This window comes from Diceros bicornis, chromosome 39 (assembly GCF_020826845.1).
Source record: "Diceros bicornis minor isolate mBicDic1 chromosome 39, mDicBic1.mat.cur, whole genome shotgun sequence".
NCBI classification, from domain to species: Eukaryota; Metazoa; Chordata; class Mammalia; order Perissodactyla; family Rhinocerotidae; genus Diceros; species Diceros bicornis.
This window is the reverse complement of record NC_080778.1, coordinates 24,849,126-24,861,369: the sequence shown is the minus strand read 5'-3', so window position 1 is coordinate 24,861,369 and position 12,244 is coordinate 24,849,126. Positions and strand designations below refer to the sequence as shown.

The 12,244-nt window shown below is 38.8% G+C and overlaps 1 protein-coding gene across 3 annotated transcripts in view; it reads left to right on the top strand.

Annotated features, from left to right (window-relative positions):
* The window catches only part of SHPRH (SNF2 histone linker PHD RING helicase), a 97,656-nt gene that overhangs the window by 64,887 nt on the left and 20,525 nt on the right, over positions 1–12,244 (top strand). For all 3 annotated transcript variants that reach the window (XM_058534235.1, XM_058534232.1, XM_058534234.1), the window contains 2 exons: positions 4,298–4,369; positions 7,012–7,200. In XM_058534235.1, coding sequence (XP_058390218.1) covers positions 4,298–4,369; positions 7,012–7,200 — 261 coding nt within the window. The remainder of the gene's footprint in view (positions 1–4,297; positions 4,370–7,011; positions 7,201–12,244) is intronic.

Genomic DNA, 12,244 nt, shown 5'->3' with positions numbered 1-12,244 from the left:
AAAACTGATGACGGATAATATGACAGTTTCTTACAGATTCAAGAAGCTCAGAGAACCCCAAGGAGAATAAATTTAAAAAGTAAACAAACAAACCTAGGAATATCATAATCAAACTGCTGGAAACCAAAAATAATGGGAAGAAAATTTAACCAACTAGAATTGTGAGAAAAAAGACATAATACTTTCAAGGAGCACCATAAAACTGGTGACTATTGCATATATTCTCTATGTTGACCACACAGAGAAACTATGTTTTCTTTCAGCATTTTCAAGATGATGTTCCACTGTTACTTGGTGCTACTCCATGTAACCAGGTAACAGTGGCATGACATCTTTAAAATGCTATTTTAAAAAGTGAAATAAAGATGTTTTCAGATAAACAGTACAACAGACTCGCAGTACAACAAATATTAAAGGCAGTCCTTTGGACTAAAGAAAAATTATCCCACCTTGAAGGATGAAACCACAGGAAGGAATATGGAGCAAGAGAAAGCTTAACTATATAGGTAAATACAAAAGAATATGGACTTTATAAAACAACAGTGCTGTTGTATAGGATATACAATATATAGAGAGCTAAAATGTATGACAGTAACATAAAGAAACAAGGTAAACAGAGGTAAACTATTATAAGATTCTTCCATACTTCAGACAAATGGACACAAAAAATCAGTAAGAATATCGAACATTTGAATGTTATGAACAACCATGACCTAACTGACACAGACCACAGCCGAACACAATTGCAGAATACACTTTCTGAGGTGTGCGTGGAACATTTATCAAAATAGACCTGATGCTGATTCAGAAAGCAACTCTTAAAATTTCCAAAGGATTAAATTATACAAGAGTAGTTTTCTCATTTTTCACAGAAATAGAACAAACAATCCTAAAATTTGTGCAGAACCACAGAAGACCTCAAATAGCCAGAGCGATCCTGAGACGGGAGAACAAAGCTAGGCAGCGTGCTCCCTGATTTCAGAATATATTCCAGAACCGTAGCAATCAAAACAGTACAGTGTTGTCAGAAAACAGACGCATAGGCAGTGGGATAGGATAAAGAGCCCAAAAATAAACCCACACGTATATGGTCAATTAGTTTTTGACGAAGGGTAGTCTCTTCAATAAATGGTGTTGGGAAAATTGGACAGCAACATATAAAAGAATGAAACTGGACTCCTATCTTACACCATACACAAAAATAAACTCAAAATGGATTAACACTTAAACGTAAGACCTGAAACCGTAAAACTCCTAGAAGAAAACATAGGTAGTAAGTTCCTTGATTTTGGTCTTGGCAGTTTTTTGGATTTGACACCAAAAGCAGAGAGAGGCAACAAAAGCAAAAATAAATAGGACTACATGAAACTAAAAAGCTTCGGCTCAGCAAAGGAAACCATCAACAAAATGAAAAGGCAACCTACTAAATGGGAGAAATTACTTGTAAATCATGTATCTGATAAGAAGTTAATATCCAAAATATATGAAGGATTCATACAACTCAATAGCAAAAAAACAATCCAATTAAAAAATGGGCAGAGGATCTGAGTAGACATTTTTCCAAAGAAGACAGACAGATGGCCAACAGGTACATGAAAAGATGCTCCACACCACTAATCATCAGGGAAGTGCAGACCAAACCACAGTGAGCTATCACCTCACACCTGTTAGAATGGCTGTCATCAAAAAGACAAGAGAGAGCACGTGTTGGTGAGGATGTGGAGAAACAGGAACCCTTGTGCACAGTTGGTGGGAATGTAAATTGGTGCATTCACTATGGAAAACAGTATGGAGGTTCCTCAAAAAATTAAAAATAAAACTACCATATGATCCAGCAATTCCACTTCTGGGTATTTATTCGAAGGAAACAAAACACCAACTGGAAAAGATATATATACCCCTATGTTCGTTGCAACGTTATTTACGATAGCTAAGATATGGAAACAACCTAAGCATCCATCAATAGATGAATGGTTGAAAAAGATGTAGTGTGTGTGTGTGTATACATATATACGTATACACACACAAGAGAATATTATTCAGCCATTAAAAAAAATGAAATCTTGTCATTTGCCACAACCTAGATTGACCTTGAGGGCGTTATGCTAAGTGAAATAAGTCAGACAGAGAAAGACAAATTCTGTATGATCTTGCCTATATGTGGAATCTAAAAAAAAAACAAAAACAAACCGGGCTCATAGATACAGACAACTTATTGCTGGTTGCCAAAGGGAGTGGGTGAAATGGGTGAAGAGAGACAAAAGCTACAAACTTATAAAGTTAAGTCATGGGAATGTAATGTACAGCATGGCGACTTTAGTTAGTAATACTGTATTGCATATTCGAAAGTTGCTAAGAGAGCAAGTTTTAGAAGTTATCACAAGAAAAAGAAAATTCTGTGTCTGTGTATGGTGATGGATGTTAACTAGACTTATTGTGGTGATCATTTCACAATTACACAAATGTCAAATCATTATGTTGTACATCTGAAACTAATGTTGTATGTCAATTATACCTCAATTAAAAAAAAGTATTTTCTCTGACTAAAGAGGAATTAAATTAGAAATCAATAATGAAAAGATAACCACATAAATCCTCAAATTAACAACACACTTCTAAATAACCCATGAATCAAAGAAGTTACAATAGAAACTAGAATATTTTCTGAACTGAAAAAACGAAAGTGTTTGACGGTGTGCAGCTAAGGCACGCTTAGAGAGAAATTTATAACTTTAAATCAGGGATCTGCAAACTGCTAAGCACAGGACTAATCCAGCCCACCACCTGTTTTTATAAATAAAGTTTATTGGAAAACAGCCACATTCGTTTGTTGACGTATTATCTATGGCTGCTTTCAAGCTACTATAGCAGAGTTGAGTAGATGCAACAGAAAACATATGGCCCACAAAGCTAAAATATTTACAGTCAGGCCCTTTACAGAAAAAATGCTAATGCTTGCTTTCAATAAATTAGAAGAGATATTGTAAATTGTGGTAGATTGTTTAGAGAATGCTATAGTAGTACCCCTCTTGTGTGCATGCTCGTGGATGACCCCCTCCCACACCGTCTCTGGGCTTGGTGGTGTGACTTACTCTTGGCCGTGGGATACAAGCAGAGACTTGAAAAGTCCGTGCGCAGAGGAGTTCTCCCAACCTTGTTGTTCTTTGGAACTCTGGGACCATGTGAAGAGGGCCAGGTTACTTTTCTTGAGGAGCAGGGGCCTCAGTGCGGCCCTCTCCCCAGACCAGCTGGCCTACCAACGGCTAGACATGAGTGTGAGGCCATCCTGAACATCAGCCCCAGCCAGGTCAGCCCATCCTGAGATGACCCAGCTGACCTGTAGAACCAGGAGAAATAAGGGTTTGTTTTAGCCGCTAAGTTTTAGGTTATATGTCATCTAAAACAAATCAATAATTAACAAAAGAAAAGAATAATTAAGTTCAACTTTTTAAAATGCCTGCATACTTACGTTTTAGTTAATGGAATTGTTTTTGAACTCTTGTTAGAGTTGCTGAATCCATGCACAATGTAGCCTTTTTTTTTTTTTTTTTTGGCTACTTATGAAAGTCAAAGGATAATCAAGAACAGTTTTTTTAAATGTTTAACTATTTGGTTAGTGAAACCACAGACTTAAAAACTTTAGTAGTGATCTACAAGTCTAATTTACTTTTCTTTATGTTCTCCTGAGTTTTAAAAACTATTTGATGACTTTTTTGAAGCTCTTTCAATTTTTGAAATAGTTTTAAAGAGATTTTGAAAAACTGTTATACTTCAGTGTAATTTCCAGGCATAGATGGGTCTCAAATCAATAATATTTCTGCTTTCTAGTTATTTGCTTTGCTTTAATGAGATTAGAAAAAGGAAACTGAGAGGAACAGTATTAATAAGGAGTTAGGTAGACAAATGCTGCCTCTTCTATGTCTGTGATCCATGCCAAGTGGACACGCAGAATACATATTTCTTTATAACAAAATCTAGCTTGAAAATAAAATTTAGCTAAGGTAAATCATATTTTGCTTTTCATTTTGCCTTCTATGATAATCACAAATACAGTAATAGGATAACTTTAACAAGCTGTCATAAAAATTGTTTCCATCTTTTTATTCACTTCTTGAATGTTATTTATAAATCCCAGGAATGATAGTATTAGGTAATACATAAAATGTTAGATCATCTCAATTATTAGGTTATTTAAATTGCAGTTGCCAGCATTTACTTCTGTAAATGAGCTATATAAAACATGCATCAGGTTGTAAAATGTAACTAATGTATTTTTGAATTCTTCTTTTTTGGGCAGTCTCAAGACAAAACATCAGGAGGTATTAATCCAGAACCTTGTCCAATCTGTGCTCGGCAGCTGGGAAAACAGGTGAAGTTATAATAAATGTCACATGCGTTTATAAAACACTTGACAGTTTTCAAAGACTCCTACGTACAATCAATCAGTGTTTCCTTGTGTCTCTCTCTCTCTCTTTCTCAACAACTTTGTATGCAAGACAAATATTTTCTGCCTCTTAAAGACAGGGCCGAAGGTTAGCTGACATGCTTAGTGCCACATATGTGTGAGCAAGGTTTTTCCTTAAGTGATAAGTGAAAACATATTTCTAGAATAACCCCATCTTTTTCATTAAAGATGCATAGTTTTGAATATTGTTTGCAGTCACAAGATTGGGTCTAAGTAATTTGACTTTGTTGGTTTAATGTGCTTTTTGGTAATTGTAAAGAAATGTAGCACTCAGGGATTTACTTAAGAAGGTATTACAAAGGTATAGTAATATAGTTGTTAGCATTTTTAATATCTAATAATACCAGGCTTTAGAGTACAAATAACAGCAATTCTAGGGGAATTTAGATGTGATTTTTAGAAGACCATAAGTATATTTCTTTGTGAATATTAGTATACAGATGTCTATAAGCTTGATGGTATTCTCCTCAAAGAGATTCTTATTTTTATCCTACTAACTGATTAGGAAACTATAAATTCCTACGTTGTATGATAAATAAATATATACAATATCAGAATATTCATCGCTTTTCAAAATTTGAAAAATAAGCCTATTACTATTAAATGAGTAAAAGTGTTCTTGGCTGTTGTTTTGTATGGAACCGAGTGTAGAAAGTTGAATATATGAATTCCATGTTCTGACCAGCAATAATCAGAAAGTACCTTTTAGTTTCCACGATTTATGAAAAAGGTCAGATTTTTAAAGGACACTTTATTGATAAATAAATCTTAAAATGATAGATATTACCTTGGTAGCTGAACAGAAGAATAGTAATGTACAGATACTGGTGATTTCTGATAAAAGTCAGTGATAAAAAGGTTGTGATAAAAGTTGTGATAAAAAAGGAAAGGATCATGACGTAGGTAGTTTCTAATTTGGTTTTTGTTTTGATGAGATGCGTGCAGCTGGATTGTCCAGAAATTTTATTTGATTTTTGTCTTAAACGTTTTAAGTTTTTAACTTTCTTTCATATACGTTATTTCATTTAATTCTAGCATAACCCAAGTCTCTTACACTTAGGGGAACATATTGGATTACAATAAGAGTAACAAAATTTTACTTTTCTAACTCTTCATATCTATAGTCTGTAAGAACTCTAGATCCTTTCCCTTTAGCTTCCCAGTTCTCCTCCTCGGCTCCTTATTTAGAGACTCTATCAGAGATAACTCATATATCCCGGCTAATGCCCCTGGAGGCGTTGCCATCTGTCTATTCTGCTGTTTAGGCCATTGCAGTCACCCCCCTGCCGCTCTAATGCTCTGGTGCCCGACAACTCTTTGGTTTCTCCTCCATCGCGGGTGTGGATGGACCTGTCCTGCTGTTCCGCTTGTCCGTTCTGAGCTTTCATGAGCTGCACAAGTCCTCTCAAGTGGAGGAAGTACCCTTCCTCCCCCGTAGCGCCAGAGGTACACAGGGTGTGGATTAGTGCTGCTACAAAAATGCTCGAGTTCATTTTCTTGCAGCCTCTATTCCTGAGGACTCTGGCACAAATCCTTGAGAGCAGAGGCGCAACTAGAGAACAGTGTGGACGACATCAGCCAATAAACCCCAAATAACCCTCCCCCTTCCCAATAATTGTTTTAAAACCAAGCTTATATAGCACATTTTTCTCTTCCTTCAGTGAGTTCTTTTCCAAGGGGCTATTCTTAGTCTGTCCTGCAAAGTACCTCGGGTAGGCCCCGCCACACACCTTCCTCCATACAAGTCGATGCATGTCCAACGCCTGGGAAAACACAGCTTAGGGCGTAGGAGCCTGGTCACTCACAGCACCACTCAGTTCCTGTTGTTGTTGTTGTTTACCAGGTGAAAAAAGTTAAATTATTAGCATAAGATGCCATAGCTTTTAGAAGTGACACGTAGACTAAATCTAATACTCTTCTCCACCCACCTATTGCCCAAGAGGAGAGAAGTCTCCACGGTGTGCTCCAGAGATGCAGAGAGGACTGCTGTACTTTTCTTGAAATAGGACAAAGAGGTTTTCGAAATATCTTTTTATCAGTTTATTTTGGTTTGTTTTTAATGTATTCAGAACCACTTTTAAAATAAATCTGAGATACTAGCCCATCTCATTTTGTATATCATAAATGCTTTAATGTGTGAAAATGTAAATCTCTTTAATAAGCTGTATAGAATATATTGAATATGATATTATCTCCAAATTAATGTGATTCTCAGTCTCTCTCTCATATCTGCTGTTAAAGTGCTAGGGAGTAATTTGCATTTTTCCTAAATACTGAAGTGAGAACACCAGCTTCTTACAAAATAATGATGACGTACTGACTATTACAGTGAGCAGAACTAAAGACTGTGAAAGCTTACCTTGGTTGGACTAAAAAATAATTAGTTTGAAAGTACCACTTAGCTTTTATGACTTAAAGAATGTTAATATCATGAAATATTTAGGAAGTGAAATTATGACTCCCTTCTCCTTTTAACGTGTTTACAGATTGGAGGGCATCTTTGATCGCGTCTCACTGAGGCGTGTTCTTTGTGTTTCCTTTTTTAGTGGGCAGTACTGACCTGCGGGCACTGTTTCTGTAATGAATGCGTTTCAATTATTATTGAGCAGTACAGCGTGGGGTCTCACAGAAGCTCCATTAAGTGTGCCATCTGCCGCCAGAACACATCTCACAAAGAAATCTCGTATGTCTTCACCTCAGAGAAAGCCAGCCAGGAGGAGGACATCCCTGTGAAGGTAAAGTAGGTCAAGAACACATAGAAGCATAGTGAGGGCAGTACAGCAGGAGTCGGTATCTGGCAGTGAAAGTATCGGAGTCAGAACAGGCTGGCGCGGTGGATGTGTGGAAACCTCTGTGGTCTGTCTGCAGATATGGGCCTGAAGCCCTCAGCTTTACTGTCTGCCCTTTCCTTGTGAGCGGAGCACAAGAACGCTTTGTCAAACATGGTTAGCACTGGGCATGCCCACTGTGGCACAAAAGCGCCGTCTTAGAATTCCAGTTCCCTATTATTTTCTGTAGTATTTCTGTCCACTACAAGTAGATAGAGGTCTAGGTAAGTTAGAGATGTGTTTAAAGAAAGCTTTCCCCTCACTCTTTCATTCAGCCCTGGATATGAGGAGAAAAAGTGTGCACGACCGAATTGGTCATGAAGTTAGTGCAGACTGTCGCAAGAAGGGTGTGGTGTGCTTTTAAATGACACGGGTTGACATTTCAGGGTACGCCCAAAACTTGGCTTTATTTTCCTAGTTTTTACCCATGCTTCATTCAGAATTTTAAGAAAATGACTATAATTTGAAATCCAAACAGGATCTGTAATTGGACTTTCTGTCTAAGGGGCGTTTATTTAATGAAAAGCCTTTACTAGACTTTTTTTGTTCTTTGTTTTCCTTAAACATGCTTTTTTTTCCCTAAGCAAACTTAGATGAAGGACAAATCAATATGTGAATGTAGTAGGGAGTGTAGGGAGTATAAGGAGCCGTGGAGAGAGTGGTGCAGCTGGCTCTTAAGCAAGAGGTAGTAGACTCTTTTTCATTAATTTCTTTTTCTGTGTCCTTGATGCTCTCTTCTCCCTTTTTTTTTATTTCGTGAGGAAGATTAGCCCTGAGCTAAAATCTATGCCAGTCTTCCTCTATTTTGTAAGTGGGTCACCACCACAGCATGGCTGACAAGTGGGGTAGGTCCATGCCCGGGATCTGAACCCACGAACCCAGCCGCCAAAGCAGAGCACACCAAACTCAATCACTAGGCCACAGGGCCAGCCCCTCTTCTCGCTTATTTTTAAGGATTGTATTTGATGAGTAGAATTAATTACAAGTTGAAACTGCCAGGAGTTAGGCAGTTGTTAGGATGCCCCCTCCCAAGAAAACTGTAATTGAATTAAAGAATATCTAATTGCTGTTTATTCTCACTGTTATTTGAGTAAAATCTGAAAATGTCAGTCACATTGCTCTCTGGTGTGTTGAGACAAACAGAATCCCAAAGTTGAAATCAACTTTCATTCATTCATTCATTCATTCATTCATTCTTTCCATACGTGTTTGTTGGACACATGCTGTGTGCCAGGCAGTGTGCAAGCCTCACAGATGCAACATACACTCATGAATAAAACAGACATGATTGCTGCCCTCATGGATTTTACAGATTGGCAGTGGGGGGAAAGAGTTTGAGTTGAGGCAGAAAGCACAGACATTAAACAATTAATGTAGTATAATTGTGATAAGCACTACAAAAACAAGTCAAACCTGGCTTCTCTGAGGGAATGACTTTAGCAGGTGTCTAAAGGATGAATGGATGAGCCAACCTGGGAGAGGGTAGAGGTGATCTTATGGGGAGGAGGCTGCCAGACAGAAAAAAACAAACGAAAATCCAGTGTGTGAAAAGGTCTGAGACAAGAAGGAACTCAAATGGAACAGAGTGGCTGCAGTGTAGAAAGCACAGAGGAGAATGGAATGAAATTAGCTTGGAAACCAAAGAGGGGCCACGTGTTGAAGGGCCACCTGAAGATGTGAGAATTTTTGTTTCATATAAACAGAAAGCCATATGTGTCATAAGCAGAGAAGTGATCAGATCTGGATTTTTAAAAGATCCCTCCTGCTAGAGTGTGGAAATTAGATTAGCAGGAATAGAAAAGAATAGAGTAGAAAAACTTTGAGAGTCCAGTTTAGGAGGCTACGACAGTAGCAGGGGTGGCTTTGATGAGGTTGGTGGCAGTGGAGATGTGAAGAAGTGGATACGTTCAAGAGATATTTGGAGTCAAGTTGATTACTAAGATGAAATGTTGGAGGGGTTGAGGAGGAAGATTTCGTAGGTGAACCCCTAGTTTCTGGTGTGAAAAACCAGGTGGATAATGGTGCAATTACTGATATGTGGTATTTGGAGGAAGAGTTTGTTTAGACACACTGTATTGGAAGTGCCTAAGACGTCCAAGTAGAACTGTCCAGCGAAGTGTTAGTATGTGGAGCTGGAGATAGAAAATGCAGAGTCAGTGGCGTAAGTGGTCTTTGAAGCCATGCAAGTGAACGAGGTGACCTAAGGAAAGAAACATAGAAGTTAGCTTCAGGTCAGGGCCTGCTGAACTCCATAGCTTTTCAAAGGTGGAATAGAGGGAGAGGAGCTAAAAAAGGAGACCAGGAGCAGCTAGAGACATCGGCAGTCCAGGAGGGTGTGCTGTCCACAGAGGCCCTGAGAAACTCTGCTTCAGTGGGGGCCAATAGTCCGCTGTATCCAGTGATGCTGAAGGGGGCCCCACTACAGTATGGCCTGATTTGGCTAATGAAGGTCACTGAGGACTTCAGGAAGAGCTCTTTCAGTGGAAATGTACAGGCAGAAAGCAGATTGGGAGGGAATGAGGAGTGAACAGGAAGTGAGGAAGTAGAGAGAAACAATGCCCAACTATTTCATGAATTTAGCAGTGAAGTGGAAAGGTGAGACTTGTAACAGAAGGAGATGTGAAGTACAGAAAGTCTTTGTGTTGTTGTTTTGGTTTTATCTTGTTTAAAATGAAAGATTCTTGAGTATGTTTAATCTCCAGGAAAGAAAGACAGACTGAAGATAGAGGAGAGAGAAGGGATACTCTGTAATATCAGTTTCTTGAAAAGACAGGGAGAGTGTTAGTGTGTGGAGAGAAAGAGGAGATCACACTGGAATCAAATGACAGGTGTAGATGGGGCTGTTGAGCTAACACGCTGTAGGTAGGTGTCCTTACCAGAGAACGGGAGATCCTCATTAATCACCTGCAGGGAGGCCAGGTGTTCCGTGCTCCAGCTGTGACTGTAGAAGCGGATGGCCCAGTTAAGGTGGAGGAGGAAAGATGCTGGAAGGTGCAGTGGTGAGACCTGACTGTGAACGGTTGTCTGAGTGGACGGTGTATAACATCTAGAGTTGGTTAGACTTTATGCTACTCACCACACAAAGAACCGCTTTCCTTCTCAGCCCCTCTCCCCCTTTCTTCCCACTTCTGTAGTTTCTCTCTCCCTTTCCTTCCCATAAAAATAATCTTTCTTAGCCCTGTCTTCCTTCTCCTGGATCTCTTCCTTTGGCCTCAGGCATCCCAAGGCATCCATGGCTCAGAAGGGCTCTGACCCTTAGATGAAAGCGTTCATCCCAGCCCAGGGAAGGAGCATGAGAAGAGACTGCTGTGTCAGGCGTCACGCAGTGAGGTTTAGGAAGTGATCGCTTTAGCTACCGGTAAACAGCACGGCCTCTGTGACACTGAGTCACTGAGCCCGTCAGACTCAAACACCTGTTCGTTTTATGGCAGCTTTCCTCAGCACCCAGCAGAGAGATCAGGACGGTTCCATTTGCCATCCTGTTGGGACAGGAATGTTAGTGTACAGATACTACTCTGACTTCTTCCCGTCTTCACAGGTCCTGATGAACGCGAGAATTAAATGAAGCATCTTGTAAAAAATTATAAGATTGCAGAATTACTAACGTTAATTTCTCTTTGTCTTAGATGCATATATACTTGTATTTCCTTTTTATTAAATACCTGACTGAACATTACACCTATTATGCAAGCAAGTTCTACCCCTCTTCCGCATTCTCATGTTCCTTCTTGCCACATTTGCTTTTGCTTCTCGCTGGCTTTTCTGTCACATTTTGTGTCTGCCACTTCTGCTTTCTGCTGCCTGTCCTGTTTTCTGACTTCCGTCACATTTCTGCCCTACCTGCCACCTTCTCCTGGAAGTGTCTGCTTACTGTTTTCTCAGACTCTCACTCCGCTCTTCTGACGCTCTGAAACTGTCCACTAAACAGTCACATCATCTCTCTTGGAGTTGAGGGAGTAATCATATAAAAAATGAAGGTGGCTCTATGTGAATAATGAAGGCATTGAAAATTTTAAGTATTAGTTCAAACTATTCCTAAACTTAGGGGGTTTTTTCTTTTATTGTTGATTATCAAATCCTTGATCTTTATTAAACAATCCTGAGAAATAATTTTTTATTTCATTAAAGTTTTTGTATTATCTAAAATGTTTATTTCACTGGAAGCCTTCATGTCCAGGCTCTCAGACATAGCAAACAATATAATATAATATCATACTTAGTAATTAATCATATAGCTGATCTCAGATAAAAGATATTTGGAGAACATAAAAATAGTATTAAATAATGTAAGACATTTTTTTCTACTAGTATTTCAGAATGTAAGGAATCCTGTTGATTGACCATAGAAATACAATGAATACTGAGATCACAGTGTTCCCTTTAATGGATGCATTTAAGCTAAAGACTGTATCTGCCTAACAGCAGTGTGACAGTATTCCTAAATGACCCTTGGAACCTACTGGGCATTTCACAAAGTAAACAAAATTCCCCTTGCAAGTTCTGACAACTGCCAGGCATTTGGGATGGTGACGGAGGCCTCCTGGCAGGACATGTCCCCCACGTGGCATGTTCTCTGTGTCCTAAGTTTGGCTGGGTTTCATACAAAGCGTTTTTGTCAGTGGAAACCCTGACCCTATAATGGACAAGAGTCTTGCATCATAAGTTTCTGTCCAGGAGAAGATATACTACATGGATTTGTAGTCATAGCAAAACAGCACCCGCACACATGCACAATGCTCATCTTCTCAAACTTTTGAGTGTCTCATAATCAACTGGCATACTTTGTAAAATAAAGATTTTCTTCAGGCCCCATTCCCATAAATTTTGACTCATTAGATTTGGGATCTGGTCCAGGAATCTGCATTTTTAACAAGCAAATCTGTTGGTAATAAAGATGTTTTATACAGCCTTTTCGTAGAGAAAAAAATACTGTATTTCTATATTTAAATTC